This window comes from Salmo trutta, chromosome 37, assembly GCF_901001165.1.
Source record: "Salmo trutta chromosome 37, fSalTru1.1, whole genome shotgun sequence".
In the NCBI taxonomy this organism is placed as follows: Eukaryota; Metazoa; Chordata; class Actinopteri; order Salmoniformes; family Salmonidae; genus Salmo; species Salmo trutta.
Genome location: NC_042993.1, coordinates 9,815,470 through 9,835,019, shown reverse-complemented (window position 1 = coordinate 9,835,019; position 19,550 = coordinate 9,815,470). Strand labels below are relative to the sequence as shown.

Genomic DNA, 19,550 nt, shown 5'->3' with positions numbered 1-19,550 from the left:
TCAGATGGAGAGAACAGAGGGGTGAGAGATGGAGAGAACAGAGGGGTGAGAGATGGAGAGAACAGAGGGATCAGAGATGGAGAGAACAGAGGGATCAGAGATGGAGAGAAGAGAGGGATCAGATGGAGAGAACCGAGGGATCAGAGATGGAGAGAACAGAGGGATCAGATGGAGAGAACAGAGGGGTCAGAGATGGGGAGAACAGAGGGGTGAGAGATGGAGAGAACAGAGGGATCAGAGATGGAGAGAACAGAGGGATTAGAGATGGAGAGAACAGAGGGGTCAGAGATGGAGAGAACAGAGGGATTAGAGATGGAGAGAACAGAGGGATTAGAGATGGAGAGAACAGAGGGATCAGAGATGGAGAGAACAGAGGGATCAGATGGAGAGAACCGAGGGATCAGAGATGGAGAGAACAGAGGGATTAGAGATGGAGAGAACAGAGGGATTAGAGATGGAGAGAACAGAGATCAGAGATGGAGAGAACAGAGGGATTAGAGATGGAGAGAACAGAGGGATCAGAGATGGAGAGAACAGAGGGGTCAGAGATGGAGAGAACAGAGGGATCAGAGATGGAGAGAACAGAGATCAGAGATGGAGAGAACAGAGGGATTAGAGATGGAGAGAACAGAGGGGTCAGAGATGGAGAGAACAGAGGGATTAGAGATGGAGAGAACAGAGGGATCAGAGATGGAGAGAACAGAGGGATCAGATGGAGAGAACCGAGGGATCAGAGATGGAGAGAACAGAGGGATCAGAGATGGAGAGAACAGAGGGATCAGAGATGGAGAGAACAGAGGGATTAGAGATGGAGAGAACAGAGGGATCAGAGATGGAGAGAACAGAGATCAGAGATGGAGAGAACAGAGGGATCAGAGATGGAGAGAACAGAGGGATTAGAGATGGAGAGAACAGAGGGGTCAGAGATGGAGAGAACAGAGATCAGAGACGGAGAGAACAGAGGGATTAGAGATGGAGAGAACAGAGGGATCAGAGATGGAGAGAACAGAGATCAGAGATGGAGAGAACAGAGGGATCAGAGATGGAGAGAACAGAGGGATTAGAGATGGAGAGAACAGAGGGGTCAGAGATGGAGAGAACAGAGATCAGAGATGGAGAGAACAGAGGGATCAGATGGAGAGAACAGAGGGATCAGAGATGGAGAGAACACAGATGTACAGAGAACAAATGAAAACAACCCCTTCATATAGAGGCCAAGAGAAAAGACTGAAAGAACAGCAGAGCAACACAAGCAATAAAATAAAAGATCAATAAAAACGGAGGATCCCAGACTGTCTCCTGAATCAAGACCCTTCCCCACCTCTTCCCAGCCAGGATGTGCCTTGTGATTGGTTGTCGGTACCTGGGCGGTGAGCTGAATTGGCTGAGAGAGGGTGAGCTGGGGATGAGTGGGCGGGACAGGGACAGGTTGACCTGTCTGTTCCTGTGTGCTCTGTCCCTGGGGCTGTGATTGGCCCTGCTGCCCTGTCTGTCCCGCCTGCTGCTGCTGGGCATGTTGATTGGCTGCTGCGGCTGCCTGAGCTTGCTGATTGGCTTGGGCGGCTGCGTGGGCTGCATGAGCTGCGTGAGCTGCGTGAGCTGCGTTGGACTGCTGAACAGACTGCTGCACAGCTGCAGCTAGAAGCTGAGCCTGAGCCTGCTGCAGTAACAACTGCTGCTGAGCCGGCAAGAGAGCCGTCAACTGAGAAAGAGACACCGAGCGAGAGAGAGACACAGAGAAAGAGAGCGAGAGAGGAACAGAGAGAGAAAGAAGGGGAGGGAGGATGAAGAGAGGGAGGGAGGGAGGGAGGGAGGGAGGGAGAGGGAGGGAGGGAGGGAGGGAGGGAGGGAGGGAGGGAGGGAGGGAGGGAGGGAGGGAGGGAGGGAGAGAGGGAAGAGGGAGGGAGAGGAGGGAAAGAGGGAGGGAGAGAGGGAAAGAGGGAGGGAGAGAGAGGGAGGGAGAGAGGGAAAGAGGGAGGGAGAGAGAGGGAGGGAGGGAGAGAGGGAGAGAGAGAGGGAGAGAGAGAGAGGGAGGGAGAGCGAGAGAGATGAATGGAGGGAGAGAGGGAGGGAGGGAGGGTGGGATGAAGAGTGAAAAGGCAGAGGAAAGAAAGAAGGAATAAAGCAGTGAACTCAAGCCAGACCATAAGCATGAGTCTGTGTTTTTGTGAGTGTGCATCAATGTGTGTTTGTTAAGCCTCTTCCTCCTTGTCTTACCCCTGCCAGTTGGGAGCCAGTCAGCATGAGCTGTGTGTGTGGGAGGGGCGTCTGTGAGGGGGCGTGGCTGTGGTGGGGAGGAGGGCCCGGGGACATCTCACCACACTCTTCCATCTTATTCTGAGAGGAGGAGAGAGAACGAGGGATACAGTTAAACAAAGCTGACTGTTCTGCTCTGTCTGCTGTGGTAACCTGCATGCCAAACAGGAAGGTGCCTGCCTTTTCTTTAGAAACGAGGGATAGTCATCCCTTCTTCCTGGAATGGGCATGTCCAAACTGGCTAGTCTGACTGTTTTCCATACCTGTCAATCTGTATGCAAATGTGGCAAAATACTCTATAGTGTGGCCACACAAAACACACACACACACACACACACACACACACACACACACACACACACACACACACACACACACACACACACACACACACACACACACACACACACACACACACACACCTTGTTGCTGCTGAGGGTTGGAGAAAGGTGAAAGGGACTGATTTTCATCTGCTGAAGCTGTAAAATGGACAAAAACAATCAGTACAGATAAACATAAATGATCATAAAAAAGACTGGACTGCTGCAGTGTTTCCCACCTGTCCTGGAGACCCCAACACACAACATTCCACTCAGCAGCTCATCATCCAGCCTTTGATAAGTGGAATCAGGTGTATTTTTCTTGGGTAAAAACAAAAATGTCCCCAGGACCAGATTTGGGAAACACACTGCACTGCTGTATTGATGCTTGTGGCTTGGTATTAGGCTACTTGTTGTCAGTCATCTTTACTTTTCAGACCTAATGTGTGTGTTATTCAGATCATGATTGTCACCATTGAAAAGGACTAACTGATTAGTATGTTTCCTAGAGGTACAGCGCATTCGGAAAGTATTCAGACCCCTTGACCTTTTTCACTATTTTGTTACGTTACAGCCTTATTCTAAAATGGATACAATTTACTTTTTCCCTCATCAATCTACACACAATAACCCCCAAAAAATATGCAGCATTGAAGGTCCCCAAGAACACAGTGGCCTCCATCATTCTTAAATGGAAGAAGTTTGGAACCACCAAGACTCTTCCTAGAGCTGGCTGCCCGGCCAAACTGAGCAATCGGGGGAGAAGGACCTTGGTCAGGGAGGTGACCAAGAACCCAATGGTCACTCTGACAGAGCTACAGAGTTCCTCTGTGGTGATTGGAGAACCTTCCAGAAGGACAACCATCTCTGCAGCACTCCACCAATCAGGTCATCATGGTAGAGTGGCCAGATGGAAGCCACTCCTCAGTAAAAGGCACATGACAGCCCGCTTGGAGTTTGCCAAAAGGCACCTAAATACTCTCAGGCCATGAGAGACAAGATTCTCTGGTCTGATGAAACCAAGGTTGAACTCATTGGCCTGAATGCCAAGCGTCACGTCTGGAGGAAACCTGGTACCATCCCTACGGTGAAGCATAGTGGTGGCAGCATCATGCTGTGGGGGTGTTTTTCACCGGCAGGGACTGGGAGAATAGTCAGGATTGAGAGAAAGATGAACAGAGTAAAGTACAGAGAGATCCTTGATGAAAACCTGCTCCAGAGTGCTCAGGACCTCAGACTGGGGCGAAGGTTCAACTTCCAACAGGACAACGACCCTAAGCACACAGCCAAGACAATGCATGAGTGGCTTCAGGACAAGTTTCTAAATGTTCTTGAGTGGCCCAGCCAGAGCCCGGACTTGAACCCAATCGAACATCTCTGGAGAGACCTGAAAATAGCTGTGCAGCGATGCTCCCCATCCAACCTGACAGAGCTTGAGAGGATCTGCAGAGAAGAATGGGAGAAACTCCCCAAATACAGGTGTGCCAAGCTTGTAGTGTCATACCCAAGAAGACTCAAGGCCGTAATCGCTGCCAAAGGTGCTTCAACAAAGTACTGAGTGAAGGGTCCGATATTTCAGTTATTTCTTTTTTATATATTTGCAAGCGTTTCTAAAAAACAGTTTTTGCTTTGTCATTATGTGTGTAGATTGATGAGGGGAAAAAACTATTGAATCAATTTTAGAATAAGGATGTAATGTAACAAAATGTTGAAAAAGTCAAGGGGTCTGAATGCACAGTATATTACCAGTGATATCAGTACTGAAATGTAGGTGAAGCACCAAGCGGACACAAACCTGATGATTTGAGTCAGGACCATTCCTCTCTGAGTCTGTGTGGGGGGATAGGAAACAATTAGAAATTCATCATACACACACACCACAAACAGACACAGACACACAGACACACAGACACACACACACACACACACAGACACACACACACACACACACACACACACACACACACACACACACACACACAGACACAGACACACAGACACAGACAGACACACACACACACACACACACACACACACACACACACACACACACACACACACACACACACACACACACACACACACACACACACACACAGACACACACAGACACACACACACACACACACCTGTGCTCTCCATTGGAGAGTCAGCCACTGTGTTCTCAACCTCAACTGGCTTTGACATCCTGATTTCTATGAGGAAGAGACAGAGACAGGGAGAGACAGAGACAGTGAGAGACAGAGAGAGAGAGACATAGATAGGGACAGAGAGACAGAGAGAGAGAGAGAGACATAGATAGAGAGAGACAGAGAGAGAGAGAGACATAGATAGAGAGAGACAGAGAGAGAGAGAGACAGAGAGATGTAGAGAGAGAGAGAGAGAGACAGAGAGATGTAGAGAGAGAAACATAGAGACAGAGAGACAGAGAGACAGAGAGAGAGATGAAGAGAGCGAGAGAGACAGAGAGAGAGACAGAGAGACAGAGAGAGAGAGAGAGAGAGAGAGACATAGATACAGAGAGACAGAGAGACAGAGACAGAGAGATGGAGAGAGAGAGAGAGAGACATAGATAGAGACAGAGAGAGAGAGAGAGAGACATAGATAGAGAGACAGAGAGAGAGAGATAGAGAGATGTAGAGAAAGAGAGATGTAGAGAGAGAGACATAGAGACAGAAAGACAGGGAGACAGAGAGAGAGAGAGAGACAGAGAGATGAAGAGAGCAAGAGAGAGGCAGAGAGACAGAGAGAGAGAGAGGGGGAGGGAGAGAGAGACAGGGAGACAGAGAGAGCAAAAGAGATACAGAGAAATACAGTTAGAGAGACAGAGAGAGAGGAAGAGACAGAGAGAGAGAGACATAGATAGAGAGAGACAGAGACAGAGAGAGAGAGAGAGAGAGAGAGAGAGAGAGAGACAGAGACAGAGAGAGAGCGAGAGACAGAGAGAGAGAGAGAGAGAGAGAGGGAGAGAGCGAGAGACAGAGAGAGAGAGAGAGAGAGAGAGAGAGAGAGACAGAGAGACAGAGAGAGCAAAAGAGATACAGAGAAATACAGAGGTAGAGAGACAGAGAGAGAGAGTAAGAGAGACAGAGACCGAATGAGAGAGGGAGGGAGAGAGAGACCGAGAGAGGGAGACCGGGGGGGTAGAAAGGAGAGAGACGGAGAGAGCAGATGATTAGGTTTAATGACTAATGACATGTGAGTCAGCATGTTCAGGTTCAGTTGAAGCATTATACAGATAATCACATAGCAATAGAAAAAAGAGAAAGTGCAAATGCTTTTGGTTGATGTTTCAGCGCTGAAATAGGCGCTGAAATATGATGTCACACCGCAGCATTGGCTTTTGTATATGCGGTGATATGTTTTGCTGTGCAGCCTCCGGTCATTCTTTCCTATATGTACAGAGGTGTTTGTTTGGTCTAACAATAGGTGCTACAGAGGTTTGAGTGGGAACAGAACCCTACTAGACACCTCTATACTGATGTTACTCACTGTAGTGTCATCATTACACCACACCCCACCCCGCTATACTACACCACAACACTTCCTCCTTCCTCTCCTCTCCTCTCTACTGTACAGACAGTCAGTCAGGTCTGGGACTGTCCCCATAGACAGAGAGTCGAGGGGTGTGAGGGGGAGAGGGAGGGAAAGAGAGAGGAGGAACACGGGGTGGAATGGGAGAGTGGGTTGGGGCGGGTAGAACGATTTAAAGAGAGAGAGCGAGAGAGGGGCGGTGAGGGGTACACAATTCACTGTAAATAAAATCTGATATTGAAGTGAACTTATGTTAAGTTAATTATTTTAAAGAAAGTTACCGTAACAGATGTTTCATTTGGCAGTTACTGTATTAACTACTGCTTATTTTGTGAGAAGCCACAATTTCTACACAGACACTGGTCTTTGCTGACACACTCCCTCCCTCACACCAACTTCCCTTTTATGAAAACATGCAAATCCACCCAACGAACAACTAATTATATCTGCCACCTGCATTATTAAAAACATTCCTCTCTCTCTCTCTCTCCCCCTTCCTCACAGTTCTCTCTATCACTTCTCCCCTCCATCTCGTTCTCTCTCTCGGTTCCAGTATATAGGATGAGTGCTCAGAGTAACATAAATGCTTCTTTTTTTATTCTCAAAGATGACTAAATCCAGTTGAACTTTTTGAAGTCATAACAAAACTAAACTGTGAAACGACAACACAAATTAACAAATACAACCAACAGACTAAGTAAGCCACTATGTTTGTAACAGGTTATTATCTACAGTACCAGTCAAAAGTTTAGAAACACCTACTCCTTCAAGGGTTTTTCTTCATTTTTACTATTTTCTACATTGTAGAATAATATTGAAGACATCAAAACTATGAAATAACACATATGGAATCATGTAGTAACCAAAAAAGTGTTAAGCAAATCAAAACATATTTTAGATTTCAGATTCTTCAAAGTAGCCACTCTTTGCCTTGATGACAGCTTTGCACACTCTTGGCATTCTCTCAACCAGCTTCATGAGGTAGTCACCTGGAATGCATTTCAATTAACAGGTGTGCCATATTAAAAGTTAATTTGTCGAATATCTTTCCTTCTTAATGCGTTTGAGCCAATCAGTTGTGTTGTGACAAGGTAGGGGTGGTATACATAAGATAGCCCTATTTGGTAAAATACCTAGTCCATATTACAGCAAGAACAACTCAAATAAGCAAAGAGAAACGAGAGTCCATCATTACTTTAAGACATGAAGGTCAGTCAATCCGGAAAATGTCAAGAACTTTGAAAGTATCTTCAAGTGCAGTTGCAAAAACCATCAAGCACTATGATGAAACTGGCTCTCATGAGGACCACCACAGGAAAGGAAGACCCAGAGTTACCTCTGCTGCAGAGGATAAGTTCATTAGAGTTACCAGCCTCAGAAATTGCATCCCAAATAAATGCTTCAGAGTTCATGTAACAGACACATCTCAACATCAACTGTTCAGAGGAGACTGTGTGAATCAGGCCTTCATGGTCGAATTGCTGCAAAGAAACCAATACTAAAGGACACCAATAAGAAGAAGAGACCTGCTTGGGCCAAGAAACACAAGCAATGGACATTAGACTGGTGGAAATCTGTCCTTTGGTCTGATGAGTCCAAATTTGAGATTTTTGGTTCCAACCGCTGTGTCTTTGTGAGACGCAGAGTAGGTGAACGGATGTATGGTTCCCACCCTGAAGCATGGAGGAGGTGTGATGGTGTGGAGGTGCTTTGCTGGTGACACTGTCTGTATTTAGAATTCAAGGCACACTTAACCAGAATGGCTACCACAGCATTCTGCAGTGATACGCCATCCCATCTGGTTTGCGCTTAGTGGTACTATGATTTGTTTTTCAATAGGACAATGACCCAAAAACACACCTCCAGGCAGTGTAAGGGCTATTTGACCAAGAAGGAGACTGATGGAGTGCTGCATCAGATGACCTGGTCTCCACAATCACCCAACCTTTATTTTTTTATTAATCTTTTATTTAACTAGGCAAGCCAGTTAAGAACAAATTGTTATTTACAATGAGAGCCTAGGAACAGTGGGTTAACTGCCTTGTTCAGTGGCAGAACAACAGATTTTAACCTTGTCAGCTTGGAGAACTGATCTAGCAACCTTTCAGTTACTGGCCCAACGCTCTAACCACTAGGCTACCTGCCACCCCGACCTCAACCCAGTTGAGATGGTTTGGGATTAGTTGGACCGCAGAGTGAAGGAAAAGCAGCCAACAAGTGCTCAGCATATGTGGGAACTCCTTCAAGACTGTTGGAAAAACATTCCTCCTGAAGCTGGTTTAGAGAATGCCAAGAGTGTGCAATGCTATCATCAAGGTAAAAGGTGGCTACATTGAAGAATCTCAAATGTAACATATATTTTGATTTGTTTAACACTTTTTTGGTTACTACATGATTCCATATGTGTTATTTCATAGTTTTGATGTCTTCACTATTATTCTACAATGTAGAAAATAGTAAAAATAAAGAAAAATCCTTGAATGAGTAGGTGTCCAAACTTTTGACTGGTACTGTATATGAGTAATGGCATAGCACTACAGAGACTTCCCTTGTATTGGCCTCTGGGCTATGGAGCAGGACCAGAGTGTGTGAGTGGAGGGGTGCTGAGTGTGCCCAATTTAACTGGAGCCTGGAGCGAGATTCCCAAAGGCTGGAGTGTTGGCCTTCTAGCCCGCTTCAATTTAGCTTCAACAGTGTTCCAGTAGCGCTCACTTCAGGAGCTCAGGGCCTGCCCGGCCCAGCATGCATTTGTCTGCTGCTATAGTCCCTTGCTTTAGCTACTGTCATGGAGTTTGCTAAATATTTTCATAAAGAAACTGATCAAACAAACAGGTGCAAAATCAAGGTGACAAAGATGAGGACCAAGAGCAAGAGAGGGAGTGTGATCTAATGTCCGCAACTAAAGAATCATTGTGGAATCTGAAAAGACACATATCCTGAAAGCATGATGGTGTACTTATTATGTGCACATGCTAAAAGAAAGGAACGAGGTGGGTACATAACTAAGTGTACCATTGTAGCAAAGTCATTTTTTATACGTTTCCTTAAATTTTGTTCTACTATCTATTCAAATCGGCCATAATTGATTTTGGCCCAATAGGCCCGGCATATTCCAACTTTTAAGGAGCTTTCCGTTTTGATTGGGTTATTTTGCCTGAAAACCTTTAGGATTACCTATAGAAAAAACCCACTCTGCAGCCCATCCCAGCCTGGGGTGGCCAAAAGGGTGTTTAGCATCCCAAGTGGCTCTGCAAGTGTGGAGAGGGTATTCTCTGCTGCTGCCCTGCTCTCCAGGCACCATCGCATGAGCCTGAAGCCACAAACTCTGGTCAAACTGGTGATTCTAAAAATGAAATCAAAGGCAATGAATTCAAAGCCTAATAAGGCATTTTTTGTTTAATTCTGAAGTTAGTCACAGCCTCTATGCGCAATTTATAGAGTATAATGATTTAATACAACAAAATGTTATTTAAATATTGAGCGCTTAATGTCACTGACTCCCTACCAGCCTAGTGTGTCGCGCTCGCAAATGCTTCACAATGTATTTCTTTGTAGGCTATAGCCTAGAAATTATTAAATAATATAGCCTAAATAATTCAATTCCGTTCCTTCTTAGGCTCCCTGTCTGGCCCCTGACCTATTTAGAGTGTTTAGATGCTGTTTAATATGACATGTAGCCTATTTAAAATTATGAGCGCTTCTCACATTCCCCTTTTCATGTTTATTAAAATACTTGGTAGGTCACATACTCTGAGCAGGACCACTTACCAACCAATAGGTGGCAGTAGTGAGACACTGAACACATTTACCAACAATTACTATGGATGAGGTTATTATTATTATTATTATTATTTTTTAACTAGGCAAGTCAGTTAAGAACAAATTCTTATTTACAATGATGGCCTACCCCGGCCAAACCCTAACCCGGACAACGCTGGGCCAATTGTGCACCGCCCTATGGGACTCCTAATCACAGCCGGTTGTGATACAGCCTGGAATCGAACCAGCGTCTGTCTTGACGCCTCTAGCACTAAAATGCAGTGCCTTAAGACCGCTGCGCAACTCTGGAGCGCAGCAGTCTTAGGCATTATTATTGACATGTAGTGTATTGAATAGCAACAGGGCTATTCAATACCAGGCCTCAATGTCTGTAGAGCTGCTGAGGTTCATTTCTCCACAGTAGTTCAATGACTGATTCATGTTGTTGATTGGCCAGAGAGTCCACTTGCCTGGAGACCCAGGTCTGAATCAGTTAAACCAAACCAATGAAAACCAATAGTGGTGAGGCTATTGAGGCCCAGATGTCTGAACAAGCTATATTCAGGCTGGATAACACAGAACAGAGGAAGGCAGGGGCAGTATATTGCTTGTGACAGTCAGGAGTTTTTTTTCTACAAACACAGGGTCTGCTAGGGGAAGCAGTGGTCAGACAGAAAAGCCCATTGGCTGTTCCTCACCAATGACATGCACATCGGATCTAACCACAGGAAGGATCCCTCTAAAATAGATGGACTTTCTCCATATCTTAATTTAGTCTGAACAACTCAGATATGAGGAAGCAATTCAATTAATCAACAATAGAACAAATGGAGAAGTCCCAAAAGTGCAAACCAAAAGCTAAATCGGCACACCTCAAAGAGTTTCAGGTCTGTTTGAGAGATGACAGTGTTAGTGATACAGTATATAGTGTAGTGTGGGAAGACAGTGTTAGTGGTATGTAGTGTAGTGTGGGAAGACAGTGTTATTGGTATGTAGTGTAGTGTGGGAAGACAGTGTCAGTGATATGTAGTGTGGGAAGACAGTGTTAGTGGTATGTAGTGTAGTGTGGGAAGACAGTGTTAGTGGTATGTAGTGTAATGTGGGAAGACAGTGTTACTGATATGTAGTGTGGGAAGACAATGTTAGTGGTAAGTAGTGTGGGAAGACAGTGTTAGTGGTTTGAAGTGTATTGTGGGAAAAGAGTGTTAGTGGTATGTAGTCGTAATGTGGGAAGACAGTGTTAGTGGTATGAAGTGTATTGTTGGAATTGAGTGTTAGTGGTATGTAGTGTAATGTGGGAAGACAGTGTTAGTGATATGTAGTGTGGGAAGACAGTGTTAGTGGTATGTAATGTGGGAAGACAGTGTTAGTGGTATGTAGTGTAATGTGGGAAGACAGTGTTAGTGGTATGTAGTGTATTGTGGGAAGACAGTGTTAGTGGTATGTAGTGTGGGAAGACAGTGTTAGTGGGATGTAATGTGGGAAGACAGTGTTAGTGGTATGTAGTGTAGTGTGGGAAGACAGTGTCAGTGATATGTAGTGTGGGAAGACAGTGTTAGTGGTATGTAATGTGGGAAGACAGTGTTAGTGGTATGTAGTGTAGTGTGGGAAGACAGTGTCAGTGATATGTAGTGTGGGAAGACAGTGCTAGTGGTATGTAGTGTGGGAAGACAGTGTTACTGATATGTAATGTGGGAAGACAGTGTTAGTGGTATGTAGTGTAATGTGGGAAAACAGTGTTAGTGGTATGTAGTGAAATCTGGGAAGACAGTGTCAGTGATATGTAGTGTGGGAAGACAGTGTTAGTGATATGTAGTGTAGTGTAGTGTGGGAAGACAGTGTTAGTGGTATGTAGTGTAGTGTAGTGTGGGAAGACAGTGTTAGTGGTATGTAGTGTAGTGTGGGAAGACAGTGTTAGTGGTATGTAGTGAAATCTGGGAAGACAGTGTCAGTGATATGTAGTGTGGGAAGACAGTGTTAGTGATATGTAGTGTGGGAAGACAGTGTTAGTGGTATGTAGTGTAGTGTGAGAAGAGAGTGTTAGTGGTATGTAGTGTAATGTGGGAAGACAGTGTTAGTGGTATGTAGTGTGGGAAGCCAGTGTTAGTGGTATGTAGTGTGGGAAGACAGTGTAAGTGGAATGTAGTGTAATGTGTGAAGACAGTGTTAGTGGTATGTAGTGTGGGAAGACAGTGTTAGTGATATATAGTGTAATGTGGGAAGACAGTGTTCGTGGTATGTAGTGTAATGTGGGAAGACAGTGTTAGTGGTATGTAGTGTAATGTGGGAAGACAGTGTTAGTGGTATGTAGTGTGGGAAGACAGTGTAAGTTGTATGTAGTGTAGTGTGGGAAGACAGTGTTAGTGGTATGTAGTGTAATGTGGGAAGACAGTGTTTGTGGTATGTAGTGTAATGTGGGAAGACAGTGTTAGTGATATGTAGGTTAATGTGGGAAGACAGTGTTAGTGGTATGTAATGTAGTGTGGGAAGACAGTGTTACTGATATGTATTGTGGGAAGACAGTGTTACTGATATGTAGTGTGGGAAGACAGTGTTAGTGGTATGTAGTGTAGTGTGAGAAGAGAGTGTTAGTGGTATGTAGTGTAATGTGGGAAGACAGTGTTAGTGGTATGTAGTGTGGGAAGCCAGTGTTAGTGGTATGTAGTGTGGGAAGACAGTGTAAGTGGAATGTAGTGTAATGTGTGAAGACAGTGTTAGTGGTATGTAGTGTAATGTGGGAAGACAGTGTTCGTGGTAGGTAGTGTAATGTGGGAAGACAGTGTTAGTGGTATGTAGTGTAATGTGGGAAGACAGTGTTAGTGGTATGTAGTGTGGGAAGACAGTGTTAGTGGTATGTAGTGTAGTGTGGGAAGACAGTGTTAGTGGTATGTAGTGTAATGTGGGAAGACAGTGTTCGTGGTATGTAGTGTAATGTGGGAAGACAGTGTTAGTGGTATGTAGTGTAATGTGGGAAGACAGTGTTAGTGGTATGTAGTGTAGTGTGGGAAGACAGTGTTAGTGATATGTAGGTTAATGTGGGAAGACAGTGTTAGTGGTATGTAATGTAGTGTGGGAAGACAGTGTTACTGATATGTATTGTGGGAAGACAGTGTTACTGATATGTAGTGTGGGAAGACAGTGTTAGTGGTATGTAGTGTGATAAGACAGTGTCAGTGATACGTAGTGTAATGTAGGGAGACAGTGTCAGAGGTATGTAGTGTAGTGTGGGAAGACAGTGTTAGTGGTATGTAGTGTAGTGTGGGAAGACAGTGTTAGTGATATGTAGTGTAATGTGGGATGACAGTGTTAGTGGTATGTAGTGTAGTGTGGGAAGACAGTGTTAGTGGTATGTAGTGTAGTGTGGGAAGACAGTGTTAGTGATATGTAGTGTAATGTGGGATGACAGTGTTAGTGGTATGTAGTGTAGTGTGGGAAGACAGTGTTAGTGGTATGTAGTGTAATGTGGGAAGACATTGTTGGAAGTATGTAGTGTAGTGTGAGAAGACAGAGTTACTGATATGTAGTGTGCTGTGGGAAGACAGTGTTGGTGGTATGTAGTGTAGTGTGGGAAGACAGTGTTAGTGGTATGTAGTGTAGTGTGAGAAGAGAGTGTTAGTGGTATGTAGTGTAATGTGGGAAGCCAGTGTTAGTGGTATGTAGTGTAGTGTAGGAAGACAGTGTTAGTGGTATGTAGTGAAATGTGGGAAGAGAGTGTTAGTGGTATGTAGTGTAATGTGGGAAGACAGTGTTAGTGGTATGTAGTGTAGTGTGAGAAGAGAGTGTTAGTGGTATGTAGTGTAATGTGGGAAGACAGTGTTAGTGGTATGTAGTGTGGGAAGCCAGTGTTAGTGGTATGTAGTGTGGGAAGACAGTGTAAGTGGAATGTAGTGTAATGTGTGAAGACAGTGTTAGTGGTATGTAGTGTAATGTGGGAAGACAGTGTTCGTGGTATGTAGTGTAATGTGGGAAGACAGTGTTAGTGGTATGTAGTGTAATGTGGGAAGACAGGGTTAGTGGTATGTAGTGTGGGAAGACAGTGTTAGTGGTATGTAGTGTAGTGTGGGAAGACAGTGTTAGTGGTATGTAGTGTAATGTGGGAAGACAGTGTTCGTGGTATGTAGTGTAATGTGGGAAGACAGTGTTAGTGGTAAGTAGTGTAATGTGGGAAGACAGTGTTAGTGGTATGTAGTGTAGTGTGGGAAGACAGTGTTAGTGATATGTAGGTTAATGTGGGAAGACAGTGTTAGTGGTATGTAATGTAGTGTGGGAAGACAGTGTTACTGATATGTATTGTGGGAAGACAGTGTTACTGATATGTAGTGTGGGAAGACAGTGTTAGTGGTATGTAGTGTAGTGTGGGAAGACAGTGTTAGTGGTATGTAGTGTGATAAGACAGTGTCAGTGATACGTAGTGTAATGTAGGGAGACAGTGTCAGAGGTATGTAGTGTAGTGTGGGAAGACAGTGTTAGTGGTATGTAGTGTAGTGTGGGAAGACAGTGTTAGTGATATGTAGTGTAATGTGGGATGACAGTGTTAGTGATATGTAGTGTAGTGTGGGAAGACAGTGTTAGTGGTATGTAGTGTAGTGTGGGAAGACAGTGTTAGTGATATGTAGTGTAATGTGGGATGACAGTGTTAGTGGTATGTAGTGTAGTGTGGGAAGACAGTGTTAGTGGTATGTAGTGTAATGTGGGAAGACATTGTTGGAAGTATGTAGTGTAGTATGAGAAGACAGAGTTACTGATATGTAGTGTGCTGTGGGAAGACAGTGTTGGTGGTATGTAGTGTGGGAATACAGTGTTACTGATATGTAGTGTGGGAAGACAGTGTTAGTGGTATGTAGTGTAATGTGGGAAGACAGTGTTCGTGGTAAGTAGTGTAATGTGGGAAGACAGTGTTAGTGGTATGTAGTGTAATGTGGGAAGACAGTGTTAGTGGTATGTAGTGTAACATGGGAAGAAAGTGTTACTGATATGTAGTGTGGGAAGACAGTGTTAGTGGGATGTAGTGTAGTGTGGGAAGACAGTGTTAGTGGTATGTAGTGTAATGTGGGAAGACAGTGTTCGTGGTAAGTAGTGTAATGTGGGAAGAAAGTGTTAGTGGTATGTAGTGTAATGTGGGAAGACAGTGTTAGTGGTATGTAGTGTAATGTGGGAAGACAGTGTTCGTGGTATGTAGTGTAATGTGGGAAGACAGTGTTAGTGGTATGTAGTGCAATGTGGGAATACAGTGTTAGTGGTATGTAGTGTAGTGTGGGAAGACAGTGTTTGTGGTATGTAGTGTAATGTGGGAAGACAGTGTTAGTGATATGTAGGTTAATGTGGGAAGACAGTGTTAGTGGTATGTAATGTAGTGTGGGAAGACAGTGTTACTGATATGTATTGTGGGAAGACAGTGTTACTGATATGTAGTGTGGGAAGACAGTGTTAGTGGTATGTAGTGTAGTGTGAGAAGAGAGTGTTAGTGGTATGTAGTGTAATGTGGGAAGACAGTGTTAGTGGTATGTAGTGTGGGAAGCCAGTGTTAGTGGTATGTAGTGTGGGAAGACAGTGTAAGTGGAATGTAGTGTAATGTGTGAAGACAGTGTTAGTGGTATGTAGTGTAATGTGGGAAGACAGTGTTCGTGGTAGGTAGTGTAATGTGGGAAGACAGTGTTAGTGGTATGTAGTGTAATGTGGGATGACAGTGTTACTGGTATATAGTGTGGGAAGACAGTGTTAGTGGTATGTAGTGTAGTGTGGGAAGACAGTGTTAGTGGTATGTAGTGTAATGTGGGAAGACAGTGTTCGTGGTATGTAGTGTAATGTGGGAAGACAGTGTTAGTGGTAAGTAGTGTAATGTGGGAAGACAGTGTTAGTGGTATGTAGTGTAGTGTGGGAAGACAGTGTTAGTGATATGTAGGTTAATGTGGGAAGACAGTGTTAGTGGTATGTAACGTAGTGTGGGAAGACAGTGTTACTGATATGTATTGTGGGAAGACAGTGTTACTGATATGTAGTGTGGGAAGACAGTGTTAGTTGTATGTAGTGTGATAAGACAGTGTCAGTGATACGTAGTGTAATGTAGGGAGACAGTGTCAGAGGTATGTAGTGTAGTGTGGGAAGACAGTGTTAGTGGTATGTAGTGTAGTGTGGGAAGACAGTGTTAGTGATATGTAGTGTAATGTGGGATGACAGTGTTAGTGGTATGTAGTGTAGTTTGGGAAGACAGTGTTAGTGGTATGTAGTGTAGTGTGGGAAGACAGTGTTAGTGATATGTAGTGTAATGTGGGATGATAGTGTTAGTGGTATGTAGTGTAGTGTGGGAAGACAGTGTTAGTGGTATGTAGTGTAATGTGGGAAGACATTGTTGGAAGTATGTAGTGTAGTGTGAGAAGACAGAGTTACTGATATGTAGTGTGCTGTGGGAAGACAGTGTTGGTGGTATGTAGTGTAGTGTGGGAAGACAGTGTTAGTGGTATGTAGTGTAGTGTGAGAAGAGAGTGTTAGTGGTATGTAGTGTAATGTGGGAAGCCAGTGTTAGTGGTATGTAGTGTAGTGTAGGAAGACAGTGTTAGTGGTATGTAGTGAAATGTGGGAAGACAGTGTTAGTGGTATGTAGTGTAATGTGGGAAGACAGTGTTAGTGGTATGTAGTGTAGTGTGAAAAGAGAGTGTTAGTGGTATGTAGTGTAATGTGGGAAGACAGTGTTAGTGGTATGTAGTGTGGGAAGCCAGTGTTAGTGGTATGTAGTGTGGGAAGACAGTGTAAGTGGAATGTAGTGTAATGTGTGAAGACAGTGTTAGTGGTATGTAGTGTAATGTGGGAAGACAGTGTTCGTGGTATGTAGTGTAATGTGGGAAGACAGTGTTAGTGGTATGTAGTGTAATGTGGGAAGACAGTGTTAGTGGTATGTAGTGTGGGAAGACAGTGTTAGTGGTATGTAGTGTAGTGTGGGAAGACAGTGTTAGTGGTATGTAGTGTAATGTGGGAAGACAGTGTTCGTGGTATGTAGTGTAATGTGGGAAGACAGTGTTAGTGGTAAGTAGTGTAATGTGGGAAGACAGTGTTAGTGGTATGTAGTGTAGTGTGGGAAGACAGTGTTAGTGATATGTAGGTTAATGTGGGAAGACAGTGTTAGTGGTATGTAATGTAGTGTGGGAAGACAGTGTTACTGATATGTATTGTGGGAAGACAGTGTTACTGATATGTAGTGTGGGAAGACAGTGTTAGTGGTATGTAGTGTAGTGTGGGAAGACAGTGTTAGTGGTATGTAGTGTGATAAGACAGTGTCAGTTATTCGTAGTGTAATGTAGGGAGACAGTGTCAGAGGTATGTAGTGTAGTGTGGGAAGACAGTGTTAGTGGTATGTAGTGTAGTGTGGGAAGACAGTGTTAGTGATATGTAGTGTAATGTGGGATGACAGTGTTAGTGGTATGTAGTGTAGTGTGGGAAGACAGTGTTAGTGGTATGTAGTGTAATGTGGGAAGACATTGTTGGAAGTACGTAGTGAAGTATGAGAAGACAGAGTTACTGATATGTAGTGTGCTGTGGGAAGACAGTGTTGGTGGTATGTAGTGTGGGAAGACAGTGTTACTGATATGTAGTGTGGGAAGACAGTGTTAGTGGTATGTAGTGTAGTGTGGGAAGACAGTGTTAGTGGTATGTAGTGTAATTTGGGAAGACAGTGTTCGTGGTAAGTAGTGTAATGTGGGAAGACAGTGTTAGTGGTATGTAGTGTAATGTGGGAAGACAGTGTTAGTGGTATGTAGTGTAATGTGGGAAGACAGTGTTCGTGGTATGTAGTGTAATGTGGGAAGACAGTGTTAGTGGTATGTAGTGCAATGTGGGAATACAGTGTTAGTGGTATGTAGTGTAGTGTGGGAAGACAGTGTTAGTGGTATGTAGTGTGGGAAGACAGTGTCAGTGATACGTAGTGTAATGTGGGAAGACAGTGTTAGTGGTATGTAGTGTAGTGTGGGAAGACAGTGTTAGTGGTATGTAGTGTAATGTGGGAAGACAGTGTTCGTGGTATGTAGTGTAATGTGGGAAGACAGTGTTAGTGGTATGTAGTGTAGTGTGGGAAGACAGTGTTAGTGATATGTAGTGTAATGTGGGGAGACAGTGTTAGTGGCATGTAGTGCAATGTGGGAAGACAGTGTTAGTGGTATGTAGTATAGTGGGTGAAGACAGTGTTAGTGGTATGAAGTGTAGTGTGGGAAGACAGTGTTAGTGGTATGTCGTGTGGGAAGACAGTGTTAGTGGTATGTAGTGTAGTGTGGGAACACAGTGTTAGTGGTATGTAGTGTAGTGTGGGAAGACAGTGTTAGTGGTATGTTGTGTAATGTAGGGAAGTGAGTATTAGTGGTATGTAGTGTGGGAAAACAGTGTTAGTGATATGTAGTGTGGGAAGACAGTGTTAGTGGTATGAAGTGTAGTGTGGGAAGACAGTGTTAGTGGTATGTCGTGTGGGAAGACAGTGTTAGTGGTATGTAGTGTAGTGTGGGAAGACAGTGTTAGTGATATGTAGTGTAATGTGGGAAGACAGTGTTAGTGGTATGTAGTGTAATGTGGGAAGACAGTGTTCGTGGTAAGTAGTGTAATGTGGGAAGACAGTGTTAGTGGTATGTAGTGTAATGTGGGAAGACAGTGTTAGTGGTATGTAGTGTAATGTGGGAAGACAGTGTTCGTGGTATGTAGTGTAATGTGGGAAGACAGTGTTAGTGGTATGTAGTGCAATGTGGGAATACAGTGTTAGTGGTATGTAGTGTAGTGTGGGAAGACAGTGTTAGTGGTATGTAGTGTGGGAAGACAGTGTCAGTGATACGTAGTGTAATGTGGGAAGACAGTGTTAGTGGTATGTAGTGTAGTGTGGGAAGACAGTGTTAGTGGTATGTAGTGTAATGTGGGAAGACAGTGTTCGTGGTATGTAGTGTAATGTGGGAAGACAGTGTTAGTGGTATGTAGTGTAGTGTGGGAAGACAGTGTTAGTGGTATGTAGTGTAGTGTGGGAAGACAGTGTTAGTGATATGTAGTGTAATGTGGGGAGACAGTGTTAGTGGCATGTAGTGCAATGTGGGAAGACAGTGTTAGTGGTATGTAGTATAGTGGGGGAAGACAGTGTTAGTGGTATGAAGTGTAGTGTGGGAAGACAGTGTTAGTGGTATGTCGTGTGGGAAGACAGTGTTAGTGGTATGTAGTGTAGTGTGGGAACACAGTGTTAGTGGTATGTAGTGTAGTGTGGGAAGACAGTGTTAGTGGTATGTTGTGTAATGTGGGAAGTGAGTATTAGTGGTATGTAGTGTGGGAAAACAGTGTTAGTGATATGTAGTGTGGGAAGACAGTGTTAGTGGTATGTCGTGTGGGAAGACAGTGTTAGTGGTACGTAGTGTAGTGTGGGAAGACAGTGTTAGTGGTATGTCGTGTAATGTGGGATGACAGTGTTAGTGGTATGTAGTGTAGTGTGGGAAGACAGTGTTAGTGGTATGTAGTGTAATGTGGGAAGACATTGTTGGAAGTATGTAGTGTAGTATGAGAAGACAGAGTTACTGATATGTAGTGTGCTGTGGGAAGACAGTGTTGGTGGTATGTAGTGTAATGTGGGAAGACAGTGTTAGTGGTATGTAGTGTAATGTGGGAAGACAGTGTTAGTGGTATGTAGTGTAATGTGGGAAGACAGTGTTCGTGGTATGTAGTGTAATG

At 44.2% G+C, this 19,550-nt stretch overlaps 1 protein-coding gene across 6 annotated transcripts in view; it reads right to left on the bottom strand.

The window, feature by feature from the left end:
* Positions 1 to 19,550, bottom strand: part of LOC115176611 (POU domain, class 2, transcription factor 2) — a 38,597-nt gene that overhangs the window by 9,783 nt on the left and 9,264 nt on the right. For 4 of the 6 annotated variants that reach the window (XM_029736715.1, XM_029736716.1, XM_029736717.1 and 1 more), the window contains exons 2-6: positions 4,706 to 4,771; positions 4,372 to 4,406; positions 2,679 to 2,735; positions 2,218 to 2,337; positions 1,364 to 1,702 (exon numbers count right to left, since the gene is read on the bottom strand). In XM_029736715.1, coding sequence (XP_029592575.1) covers positions 1,364 to 1,702; positions 2,218 to 2,337; positions 2,679 to 2,735; positions 4,372 to 4,406; positions 4,706 to 4,771 — 617 coding nt within the window. The remainder of the gene's footprint in view (positions 1 to 1,363; positions 1,703 to 2,217; positions 2,338 to 2,678; positions 2,736 to 4,371; positions 4,407 to 4,705; positions 4,772 to 19,550) is intronic. The other 2 variants (XM_029736718.1, XM_029736719.1) reach the window with 1 other exon arrangement.